At 40.3% G+C, this 13158-nt stretch overlaps 1 protein-coding gene and 1 long non-coding RNA gene across 11 annotated transcripts in view; one reads left to right on the top strand and one right to left on the bottom strand.

Moving 5' to 3' along the window:
* EYA2 (EYA transcriptional coactivator and phosphatase 2) overlaps positions 1-13158 on the top strand; it is a 99207-nt gene that overhangs the window by 59498 nt on the left and 26551 nt on the right. For all 10 annotated transcript variants that reach the window (XM_054218818.1, XM_054218816.1, XM_054218820.1 and 7 more), the window contains 4 exons: positions 5863-5930; positions 7895-8072; positions 9697-9824; positions 10291-10374. In XM_054218818.1, coding sequence (XP_054074793.1) covers positions 5863-5930; positions 7895-8072; positions 9697-9824; positions 10291-10374 — 458 coding nt within the window. The remainder of the gene's footprint in view (positions 1-5862; positions 5931-7894; positions 8073-9696; positions 9825-10290; positions 10375-13158) is intronic.
* On the bottom strand, positions 1271-8106 carry LOC128916779 (uncharacterized). The gene is made up of 3 exons (XR_008469045.1): positions 8018-8106; positions 4858-4995; positions 1271-1434 (listed from the first exon to the last, which is right to left on the bottom strand). It is a non-coding gene; the product is annotated as an uncharacterized LOC128916779 (long non-coding RNA).

The raw sequence follows: 13158 nt of genomic DNA, 5'->3' as shown, positions 1-13158 counted from the left end.
CAGCACTTTCAGCACCATTGTTGAGCTGGATTGAGCTATACAAGTGACCAGGCTCAACAGGATGGTAAAAGCCAGGCCCTTAAAAGTGCTCTGGTCATCACTTATTAAAGCTTTTGGAGGCTCTGTGGGTTGAGTACTCCCAGAAGCAGGCAGCAGGGGAAGAACTTTGACTCAGGAAAACTGTACTGTGAAATGTGTTTTATATCACCATTGAAAGTGCCCTCAAACACCTGGTCAGGCTAGCAGGACTGAAGGGGATCGTAGTGGGAGACAAATGGACATATCTTAAATGGGTTGCATGTCTGAGAGTATTATCTGCAGGAGGTGTTCATATGCTTCTGGGAGCAACGTCCTTTAATAGACACTGCTGATGTCAAGTGCTATAACATTGCAGAATCATGCTTTTCATCTAGGTTAATATAGTGTGCTCTTCCCTATACTGTCTGAGCCCTTCCAGACAGAAATACAAGACTGTTTTTGGAGAAGGTTTCATTATGCCTAATGGCAAACAGTTGAGCAGTATGCTGCAAAGTACATATGGGTTGAGTTTTTCTTCTCCTTTAACAGGTCGGATAGTCTTGAAATACCTCCACAGCTGACAGCCATGCAACATTTTATGAGTTTTCTTGCCCAATAAATGCAGGCAGATGTTGTAGGATTTGGAACCTTACAAGGCACTGGAGTATAGCTGCTGGGAGGTAATTTTGATGAGTGCTTAACCTCTCACTAAAAAAGTAGCAGCTTGGAGAAGGCAATATTTACTGCAGGAAACATTAGCTTGTCAAAGAGCTAAAGCACTGCAAAGAACCTTTCTGAATGACCATGGAAGTCTTCAACCAGATGTTCTTCATAGCATAGAGTAATGCACACTCTGCTGGGAGTTAGACTAAGGCCGTTCCTTGCATCACTCTCAGTCAACATTGTTTCCTGTAGGAAAACAGCTTGCTGATGTAAGAATACACAAGCCATTATATGCAAGCTTGTAAAATATCATGCAATTCAGCTGAACCCTGTAGGCATTTATTTTAGTAATGCTAAGTGATCAAATAATCCTTTGAGAGAACTCTCCCTGGAACCAGTATGTGATTTGTCTACAAGTTAGAGGAAACGCTTGGATCTAAGGTTTGTTGTTCTATTTCAAGTATATTCACAAGTGCCTATGGAAGCCACCCTCCGAACACCCTCATCTCAATCCAGTGTTGCATCTTTTGAGTGTTCATGGACTCACAATTGCTGCTGGCTACTCAGACAGCTGTGATGAATGCCCTGCTGTTCACCTGTGTTGAAGCTGGCTATCTCCTTCTCTGATTGTTGATTATTTCTTTGAATACTGGAAGTGCAAGCCATCTTTTCTTCTAAATATAGCAGCTTATTCTCTTTTGAGGAGTACAGGAGGCTTGGAGAACACCTTCGTGATGTCAGGGCCCCACTGACCTATGAAATGCAAGAACACAAACCTGATTTTCAAAGCTTGCTGTGGTATTGATCTGAGCTATACCACAGGCCCATTCTGTCTCTGTAATCACAACTCCCTAAGACACCAATATTCCTATGCCGTACTGTGTATTCATAAGCTGAAAGAAAGCTTTTTTTAACAATGCCAGAGCTTAGTTACAAAGATACTGAAAATAACCGTGAATATTCCCTTCTTTCCTTTACTTGCTCTTACCTGGAGGGGAAGAAATGCAGGCTGTTATTGCAGTGACTAAAAGGCAGAAAGGAGAAGCTGGCATGAAAGTTTTTGCAGGACCACAGTCCAGATCACACACCATTAAAACTATCATTGACCATGGCATAGATTTTAAAATACTTGAATTAAAAAGAGAATGAGGGGAAAATAGCAAATTAAATCCATCTGTATGACAACAGGGATATACCATCAATCAGCTCACAAAGAGTTTCTCTATATATGTTGCTCTTGGACACTCATATAGAGAAGGGCCACATCTACTTATCAAGCAAAAGTCGTGACACTGAATATGTACAACATATGCACGCCTTTTATGCGGTGTCTTTTCATGCAAGTGTGTTTGTGATAATACATACTTTACAGGAACATTTACGGTACCATACATCAGAAGAGCTATTCCACTCTAGAGTCCAGATTGTTTTATTACCAGCTAAATGTTCTTTAAGCTACCTGTGAATGAGGGCATTGTGACATTTAGCAACTGGTTTGATTGAACACAGATGTGAACCATATTCCATATGGAGAAGATCCAAAGGGAGAGATCCTAGGCTTGTTTCTGATTTGCAAGTAGGAGTTTGAATGCAATTACTTGACATTGAGCTACCAAGATAGATGGAAACAAATGGCTTGCTCGCACATCTACAGTATTGCAAACGTAAAGTCAGCTGCAGTTTGAGATAGTGCACTGTCTTCAGAAGTCAGGGAAAAAAGCCAATATATGCGAAAGCAAAAGTCCTATAGAAATGGGCAGTATCCACTCAGAAATGGGAGGGGGCCAGGCATTCCTTTACAGTGCTTACCAAGAGGCTTCTTAGGCATGCCCCATGCCAGGTAAGCACCACTTTTTAATGTCATTCCAGTTCAGCCATGCCAGTATGCTTGATAATTTTCCAGCATTTCTTGAGTGTAAAATTTACTGATGCAAAACTGAAATTGCACGTGGCAGAATTAATTTTATTATGTAAATGTTTATTTCTTATCAACAACTTAGGGAAGAAAAGCAAACATTTGGGGCCAGTTCTGATATGTGTTCTGAACTGATGAATTCTATGAGGCTGCTCACAGAAACTGTAACTAGCAGGCCTCATTCTTTGCTCATGAAGAGAGAGGGTTTATCCTTCTCTTCATTGCCTGTGGTGCTTGTTTGTTTTTCTTTCATTTGAACTGATTGTGCGTCATTGAAAACGTGGTCTCTCCAGTCTAGCCTGTAAAGTGAAACAGGGACTGGGCTATAGCTGTCCCTGTGAGACAGCTCTAGTCCCTGAGACAAAGGTTGATGTTGAAATGAAATATTTCTGAACCTGAATCTTCAAGGACTTTCTTTTCCATACAGGTAATTGATTTTTTTTTTTCTCACAGCTTTTCATGCACGTTCAGCTGGGAAGAAATTCCAAGTTTTTACTAGCTTTGGTTGTTTGATTGTCTCAAGGACTCTCAAGTGTCCTTATCTGTAATTGTTCTGCTGTAACAATACCGAGCTGCCAAGAGATACTGAACTTAGCAGCTTTCAAGGTATACCTTGGGGGGAGTTGCATTCTCCGAATTCAGTGCTGTAGGGGCAGAAAAAGGGAGTTGTGTTTGATCTCAGTTTAGACAAACTATGCTCAAAAAATACTCCTGCTTTGTAATGATACAACGACGGGGGCCAGAATAAGTGAAAAACCTGAGTTGCCGAAATCTGCTCCCAGGCCTGTTGAGCTTCAGGCTGTAGGAAATACCAGTCTTAAGCACTTCCACAAGTATTTAAATATGCAGGTAAAAAAGTCAGGAAGTTTAGTTTCTGTCTCTGCACCACAGTCCTTCCTTTTGAAAATCCCCTGGGCAGAGGGAGCCAGACTGCAGCAGTCTGTAGGGACAGCTGACCTTGGACCTGGGGTAGCTCAGCTAAAATGGCAAAAATATATTCTACAAAACCACAGTGTAAAATCCACCACATAAGGTCTAGTCACAGTGTACTGTGGGAGGCTATGGAGCACGAGTCATTCCCTGCATTTCTACCCTCTTCTCCCTGCTCACATACCCGCCCTGTGTGTGCATGGACACACTTGCTTTGTACAGCTGGTGCAAAGTTCAGAGTAAGTTCCTTCCAATTGTGCGGATCTTTCCTTCTTTTTATAATTCTTTCATACTGTTTGGAAACCAGGAAGCTATGGTATCATGTGCAGGTAGCACAGCAATAAACATGTTCTCATCACAATTTACACATAAAGCGTGAGTCCCTTGAGGTAACTCATCCCCCTCTTGACAGCTTTAATAAAGGATGATGGATTGTTTCTAAATGACAGTTTAGGAAGATCAAAAATTCCCCCCTGTATTGTTTTGAGCTCTGGTGTACAAGAGCTGTTTTGTGTTCTGTGAAAGTTGTTTTTGCCTGTAAGCGCTGGGGCTCTATTACTCCCCTTCACAGTGGTGAGAAATGCTTAGTTACCACAGGAATATATTCATCCTGCTGCATACTCGTGACTTTTTGAAAAACTGCAGAAAAGCAAAGCCTAGTGTGAGCAGGAGGTGGGGAAAATGCCAATAGCTGAATGCGTTGCTACCTTTGGGATGCTTCTCTGGGCGGTCTCCCCATATGGGTCGTGGGGAGGAGGAGGGATTGGATACTGCTCCACCCGGAGTTGCCTCCAAGGGGTGAATGCCAGGAGGAGGCATCACCTGAACCCACCTGCACTGGCTTAGCTCCCCAGCCCGCATATGCAGGGGTCTTGGGCAGACACAGGCCTCTAGGTGCCTGGCAGTCACCTGCACCCTCTTTTCCCCCTCTCTCCCCTTTTCTTTTTAAAGACTACATGTGGCAGCAAATTAGTTCTGGAGGGCAGAGTCCCCCCTCTTGTTTCTTTTTGGCTTGAGATTTATATCTCAGTGCGTGTGCTTTGTAGCTGCACTTGGCAGAGTGGAGTTTGTTCAGCTGTCCATTCCGTAGTTAATCTGGCGTCTTAAAATAAAAACAAGCAAGTGGATCTTTGGAGAAAGGTTGCCACATGAAGACGTGCAGAGAGTCATATGGTTAAAACAGCACTGCTCAAAGTCATTCACATGGTAAGAAACCAGGTAAGAAAAAAAAAAGGCTGAGTGCCAAGTAGGCTTGGTCTGATGGTACATCAAGGTGACAAAATGAAGCCCAGACAAGAGCTCACTGTGGCCATGCGGCACCAAAATCATACCTCTTTTACTGTGGAAATAGTGGGTCTGAGTGCTCTTTGGGGCCCGTCACCTTCCATTGGGATGGAATATGGCATAGTCCAGCTTTTGCCTCCTGTACATGAACAGCCAGCCCTTGGAGCAAGCACTGTTGCAAAACACTGGAAGAAGATTTTTAGTACGGATTCTCATCAAACCATACAAACTCAAGAGGAAGTTCTCCACTCACGTGAAATGCAAAATTTTGAAATAGAAAATGGCATAGACTGGAGTTTAATCAAGGCTAGAACTTGCCAGGGGTGCAAGATCCAGAGGATGGGAAGCTTGCAGGTCTCCTACCACTTCCCTGCTGGGAGGCAAAGGAGGACTGTTCCTGCAGATCTTTTCTGAACCTTCATCTCTCCACCCATGAAATTTTTGTGGTAATGCCTTCTCCAGCTAAGGAGGCCTGGCTGGACATCAGCTGCTTCGTTTGGGGCAGAGCCATGTAAAACTCACCTGTCCATCCTTTCTCTTCCTAACATCCCAGGATGAAGCAATGTTTTTGCTCCCTGCCGTCCCAGAAATCTCAGCAATACTGTTCTTATGTTTTGGATATCAACACCAGGGAACAAATTTTCCCAGTCTTCTAAAAATTCCCAGGTACCTGGTCCATAAAGACACATTCCTGGACATACTTATGCAGGAGTTTTCCTACAGGATAAGATGATGAAAAATACTCTTCCATTATTTTTTGTAAAAAGAAGTAACTGAATTTTAAATTTGGGTTGAATCCTCATTTTCCAGCTTTGTTTCCCAGCTCCATAAATGTTTGTTTTAGTGAATGTAATAGTTGTCTTTGAATACTTTTCAGTAAGCAGACCTCAGAAGTAACCCAAAGTCCTTACAGCCTATATTTGTCAAGATTTGTGATACGCTTTTTTTCTAGTGATATGGTACTTTACTTCCTGTTGGAAATTATTTTTGCTAAGATATCCTGTTATTTTGATGGCTGGTGTGTTTTATGACCGTGATATTCTTTCCCTTAGGCACAACAGGGATTTACCAGGGAGCCAATGGCCTGACAAATTCTGCAGGATTTGGTGCTGTGCATCAGGTATGGTTCAGCATTTATTATTGGCAACCTTGTCACTTATTTTAAACACTTGGAAGCTTGGTAGATCAGAGAGATTATTCTGCTCTTTACATGTATTTGAGGAAGGTACTGCCGTGTGTTTTGGTTAACACCATTCTGCTTTACTCCTGTGGCCTGTCTGTTTGATGGACTTCTAATTATCTTGATTAATTTTAAGATGTGTGTATCAATACACACACTTGCACAGAGCGCAGTCCTTGCAGGAGGAGGATGCCCCGGCAGCCTCTGCCGTGCTGCTGTAGCAGTGCCAAGAGTTTCATCGTTCCTCTGCCATCTTACAACTTTCAGATGTTTTCCACCCTCTACAGAGAGCTCGCTTCTAGGATCCCGTCTGCTGTCTTGGCACTGTGTAATAAATATGAACAATTTGAAAGAGGCATTGGCAAGCCCTGATGGATATTGAGCCATCTGAGCTGTCTGTGCGCTTCCTTCTTTGAGAATACACCTGTCTGTGGGCTTCATGCTTCAGATACCTTGATAAATGTGTGTGTATAAATAAACAGCATGCATATATACACAAGACAGATGTTTTTCAGTAGCAAATGGTTCTTTTTGATTGGAGCAAACAAATGAGTACACTGTCCCAGAAAATGTGTTTTGGTTGGCCGATAATTTCAATTCCTTATTTGTAAGGTGAATGTTTATTTATATTTTTAATGACAACAGGGGGCAATTTCTTTATTACTTCAGTTTTGGCTAAAAACATCAGCATTTGCTGGTAGAAGTGCATTCGATTGAAGTATGGAGGTTACACAAAAAGAGAAAAAATAATTGGGCTGTTTTCATTATTTTGTGATATTCTTTAAGAGAAAACAATGAAATTCTCTCGTTTCTTTTTCAATTTAATTGTTATTATGACAACTTGAGTCTTTGCTCTTGAGAGCTCCCTGGTGACTGAAAGTTAATGAAATAGCTGTGTCACAGACAAAGATGTAAGCTGTTAAGGAGGAAAGTGCTTTTAGTCTTTCTAAAGACTATTTATTATTTAATTTTTTAATACCAGAGACTAATTAGTATTTCTGAGGGAATAAAAACCTTTTGCTGGAAGACAATCCCCGGAGCACGAATACAGTTCTCTGTCTGAAAAAGCAAGTAGGTGGACAAGAGCAGGAGTTGCAATTAAAATGAAAAGAAGCAAATTAAACGTTTCATGTTTTAATTGTCCAGAGAGAAGTTTTATAATCTATTGCACTGTCCTGCTTCTCGCAAAAAAAAGACCATATGAAGATAATGGTATGAAATTTGTTTGGGAGCCTTAAAATCAAGACAGATGGTTTTGTGATACCTCAGGTCCCCACGGTCACTTGCACCTCATATTTTTAGTTCATTTTTCTGTAGGTGGGGAAGATCACTCAGGCATTTAGTTATTGCTGAGATAGTTGGGACAATCTCAACTGTGAACATTTCTGCAAAACAATTGTTGCTTCTTTTTTTTCTTCATTTTTGTAACCTATTCTAACAGTTGATCAGAAAATGTTGCTGATCATAGGAGAACGCATTCTGTTTGGCTCCTTCCCTCACCCAGTTATCCATTCTGTTCTTCTGATTTCTGAAATTTTGTTGTTTACAGAGACTATGTGTTCCATCACGGCCCTTATCAAAAAGCTGCCCTACTTCACTCCTGTGTAAAATTGTTGAACTCTGTAACATGAAATGTGTCAGTGCTGATAACTAAAATCCTATAGAAAAAGCAGAATTCACCTGATTTCAAACCTCTTCTTGATTAGTTGATCCTAATAAAATAGGAGTATATTTGGGAAAAGCAGAAATGTAATTTTGTAAGTGAATGAAACATGGTTCTTCAGTGAAATATTTGTGAGCCATGAGTTGCTTTATGTGCAGATAACGCTGCCTTTGTGGTGCCTTACTCATTTATAAGATAAAACCAGATACACATAAGTTAGATGTTTCTTTTTTCCTCAAAGGAATATTCATCATATCCAAGCTTTCCTCAAAGCCAGTACTCACAGTATTACAGCTCTTCCTACAACTCTCCATACGTGTCTGCAAACAGCATCAGCCCCTCAGCCATCCCAACCTCCACTTACTCTCTGCAGGAGTCTTCTCACAATATCACCAGTCAGAGCACAGAATCCCTGTCTGGTAGGTGCATCTCTTCTGTTTTCAGTTTGGCAGTCTCAGCCACCTGTAGGCATAAACATTAAAACCTTGTTGTTGGAATTTTTTAAAATACATACATTTACATGGATAAATCAGATTACCTAGCACTTAACTGTTCTGCTTTCACAGTGCAACACGGGTTTTTGGGAAGAGATTAGAACGTCCAAGCTCTGTAAAACCATCCTGTGTTTTTTCATGAGTATGTGAGGTTTGATCTCTAAAGGTAGTACAGAAAGATAAAACAATTACATACAAACCCCAGATCAGTACTGAGGACTAATGTGGGTAACAGTGGGTTCAAAACAGCCAGCCCCGCTCTGAAAAAGCCCCAGAGTTTCCTGACTCTCTGATGACTTTTTAGCCCACATCTCTGGCAAGGTTTATATTCACCTCTTGCAACAACATGTAATGTATGTGTTCATAAAGAAGTACATCAAGAGAAAGTCCCTCTTTAAAAAGTCAACACAAACTGTTTGTCTAAGTTGAAAGTTTAAGATGAATTCCATGCAAAAAGTCTGCAAAATTTGTGGCTTCTGAGGGCTTCATTTTTAAAGTCTCAAAGCTTAAATGGTTTATGGAATTACTGACGGATTATGATCCTCCAATGTACTGTTCAAGTACAATCTTCAGATATCACTTCCCTAATAAAGTTTTCATTGGCATGCAATAACATTTATATAAAACACCACATAATTTGTGGATGATCACAGTATACGCCCATTGTAGGTCTGCTGACTTGTGAAACAAATCTGAACATCTGTGGTTGCTCTAAAAGAAAAATAAACTAATATTGGTTTTTAAAAAGAAGCGATCACAGATTGCTCTAAAAGCAGTTGGAGGATTTTCTGTTCCTTAGATCTTATCTCAGCCTTTTTGAGAAAGGGTGATTTCAAAAAGGCTTGTTAGGCACAATCCAAGCTTCTCTGAAGAAGAATATGGTTATTCTAGGAAGCTGGAGAGGCCACAACTTAGCAAGGTGAAAAGAAAAATATGTTTGAAAAGGATTTGTAATGTAAGGTAAGTGAAATCTGGACAGGTTTATGAAACTCAAGCCAATCAAAACAGATACTTTATACAGGGAAGTTCACCTTTGACTGTCTCTTCTCAGTTGTGTTCTAAAATACCATCCTCTGTGAAAGAGAATATGGCTAAACAGGCTAGCTCTGTGTTTTTGAATAGAAGTTGATGTTGAAAGTATATTTTTAATCATGAGCATTCATAAAAATTTAAAAAAAAATGTTCAGAGATTGAGTTGGTCTTCATTTCCTTTTCCATTGCCTTTCTAATTTCTCTCTTGAAAAGCAGGTGGGGAGTAAAATTCAAAAACCTTTTTTTTTTTCAATGAAAAATGTGATAAGGTTTTTGAAGTGACACGTCCATTTTAAAATGTTATATATACTGTCTTGGTGGTGTTTGAAATTGTTTTAACAAATCTTATGAGTTAAAAGTTATTTCTCTAACAATGTCAGCTGTTGACGTGAAAAAAGACCTTCTGATGGTGTTTTCACAATGTTTCTGGTGCTCTCCACTAAAAGGTTTCATGCTTTAATTATAATGATAGACTGCAAAATTTAAGCTTACAATGGAATTTCTTTTTTCATATTAGGGGAATATTCAACAACACCAGCAAAAGATATAGAAACAGACAGACATCACAGAGGGTCAGATGGCAAGGTACGAGCCCGGTCAAAAAGAAGCAACGATCCTTCCCCTACTGCTGACAGTGAGATTGAGGTAATAACTTTAATTTATATTCCTTTACTAAATCCAGCAAAGATAAACAGTTACATCTATTAGCAAATCCCACCGTCAGATTAGTGAGTTGTAAGAGCCAGAATAAAAGGAGTAATATAACTGGAACCTACAGGCGTGGGCATCTCAAACTATTCTTCATATGTACATCTTTTTCCTTTGGGCTTTTTATATGTCTCCTGTTTTGTTCCCCTGACTTGACCTGCAACAGAGGATTTCTGTGGTTGTTAGGAGAGCAGACTCTCAGGATGACCAGCACACACGTAGTTCCAGAATTCCTGATGTTTCATTTTTCCTGCTTTACAAAGCATCTACAGTCAGTGCTCCAAATGGGTTTGAGATCTTAAAAAGCTCTAGTCCAACAGGACATATTTCCTGACCGAACAAATTCTTGCAATTGCTTAATATGTAACTGTATTTCTTTTTTCCACCCCGTCTGTCATCACAGCGTGTGTTTGTGTGGGATTTGGATGAGACGATAATTATTTTTCACTCCTTACTCACGGGAACCTTTGCATCCAGATATGGGAAGGTAAAATTTAATTTTTTTAGCATTACTGCTTGTCCAGCCAAATTGCATCGGGAACTGTGGGGGCAGCTAATGAGATGTCTTTTCAAACAGATGCTGCCTATTTTATTCAGACACATTTGTATAAATATGTCCTGTGGCATTTCCTTCTAACATGTGAAAATTCGATTTACCTCCCTTTCATGTTGCAAGTAGCCACTTGTTTTTCAAAAGCTTGTATTGTTCAGCTGCTGCTAGATAGGACATTGGGATGTTATTCAACGTCTGTCTCCTGCGAAAGAGAGCCTATCAAGCAGCAAGACAGCATTAACTCTACCCTGAATGAGGTAACACGTTTTTTGTTAGAAAGGTGTTTTCTTAGGAATCTCAGACAACTTTTTAAGAGAGATCTTTTGTTGGTCAGTCTAGGTTGCCATGAAGAATACTGACTCTTCTTTCCAAATGGCTGCTGAAGGTCACATTTTTAAGGGGTTTTAGGAACCATATCTTTAGCTATCCATACTTTAGATACCCCCTTTGAAATGCAGGCAGTTCCATTTTCTAGGTAACTCTCTCTGTGGCTCAACAGACTGAACTTGGCTGCTAAGGAGAAAACGCTGCCTCTTGGTTTTAGTGCCATGTACTTCAATTTCTTCCTAAGGCAGCTTTTTATGATAAACACTTAAGTCACTTTGAATTACAGAATGTCAAACACTTTTAAATGGGTAGGAAAAAAGACAATATCATTGCCTAATTAAAGGTGGATGACCTAGTTGGCAGCTGTTTCCACACATGGCTTTGAACAGTCAGCTTCATCAGGAGACTGGAAAATAACCCTGCTTCTCTGTAGAAAGCAGAAATATGATTTGACATCATTTCATGGCCTTACCAGCTGTACTTGTTTTACGATGGTTATAACAAGCTGAATGTGTAATTAGTAAGATAGATTTATTGTTTGCTGTTAGATGTGCACAGTTGTAAGGGATATAAAATGGTGTTTGTGGTGTGGAAGTCTACTGCAGCACTTGGAATGCTGCTAACACTTCTAACAGCACCCTCTGAAAACCAAGCACGTGTTTCCAAGCAGGGATTTATTCAGACCCATGTTGTACAAGGTAATTGAAGCGGTTACTTTTCCCAGGGAATGTGAGGTATACATGTGTAAGCGCAAACCTACTGCCTGCAAAAAATAGAATTAGGCAGGATCAGGAAACATAAACTTACGGTGTGTAGATCTGCTATGTGGTCATGCTTAGCAATGGGTAGGGGCTGCAGTATGCTATGGAGAATTCCCTTAATGGGCTGATTTTGTTGTAGTGTAAAACCTTTGATGCCTTCATCTGCTGCCTCCTGCACAAGTTTAGAGGGTGTGGGGTTGGGATCTGCTGCACGGGGGCAGATGGTGATGGACCAAGGGCTGTGATGGACCCATGGAGGTGAGAAGCACTGCCAGTGCAGTACCTGCAAGCTCTTGTTGATGGGCTGCCATAAAGGCAAAACCTGTCATTTCTAGAGCAGCTCATGTGGGGATGAAGTGGGATCAGGGGGTGGAGCCAGAAATGGTTTATCAAAAGCACTTATCAGTGGCCGAGCTGTTCCTGTTGGCTGTGAGAAGGCCTTTAAAGTTACAAAATGACGAACTTCTGTTGTCCGTTTCCTTTATGCAAATGTAAAGAATGATACAAACAGGAATGGTTTTTTTGAATGAATGAATCACCTTTGCTATTAAGTTATAATGGTCTCCTTGAGAAACTTCTCTAGAAGGTTTTTTTTGTAGTTCTTCATTTGTTTCATCAGTATTAAATTCCTCAGGGCTTTCCTATAAGGGAAATGATTGTGTTATAAAAGCATTATAGGCTAATGGCTTGATCCAAAGACAACTGGAGGCTTTGGTGGGCTTTGGAGCAGACCTTAAACCAAGATGGGAATAGAGCAGACTCAGACAGGCTTCCTGGGAACTTTTAACAGTAACACAATTCAAAAATGTTTAAGTGAGCTGAACTATCAAGTAAAAGTGAAGCAGTGAGCCAGAGGTTAAGAGAGTTTCAGAATCTTTTACTTGAATAGGAAGTGTTAATCTCAAAGTAAATTAAGTATTAAGGCCTAAAATTCTTATTTTTGTCCATAATTGATCATAAAAGATTCATGTGCCTGTAATTTGGCATGCATGTGCTTTGAATTAAATCTCATTCATGGTGGTCTTGGTGCTGTATGTCTTCCTCCAGGAAAAAGTGTCAGTTTATATGTTCTTCACCATTCCCCTGACCAACATTAATGTCTCAGTATCACCCTGTCTGTTGCACTGGTAAAGCTGCTGCGCAGCCTCTCAAAGAATTGATCAAGCTGAAGAATAACACCTCTTTCTGGGGTGATTTTTCTGGGAAGAGGGGAGGAGGAACATGAACCATAGCTTCAGAGATTTGGATCTAAACTCCTGTGTCCTTTAGCTACAAAATCTCAAATGGTTCTGCGTGTTGTTCCTTCCTTGATGATTGCAGCAATAGGGAACTGTCCAAAAAAATCTGATTTTCCAGGAAAAAAGAAAAAAAGAGGGGGAAGAATTCACAAAAAGAACTATTAATTGTAGTCGTATTATTAATCATTAATGCTTCAGTGTATGTTTTCTTACTTGATTCCATGTGAAAATTCTCTTTGTTTGGTTTCTGAGGGGAACCTCTATGGTCCTTTCGATAGAGATGGGCTCCTCAAAGCACAGACAGTTCACCTCAGATGTTTAGAAATTAATTTGCTGATGGCGTTAATAGAAGTTAAAACACAAAACTTACTTAAGCTTGAAGGTGAATGAAT

This window comes from Rissa tridactyla, chromosome 12 (assembly GCF_028500815.1).
Source record: "Rissa tridactyla isolate bRisTri1 chromosome 12, bRisTri1.patW.cur.20221130, whole genome shotgun sequence".
Lineage (NCBI taxonomy): Eukaryota > Metazoa > Chordata > Aves > Charadriiformes > Laridae > Rissa > Rissa tridactyla.
Note: the sequence above shows the minus strand (reverse complement) of the source record. Positions and strands in the feature narration are given on the sequence as shown.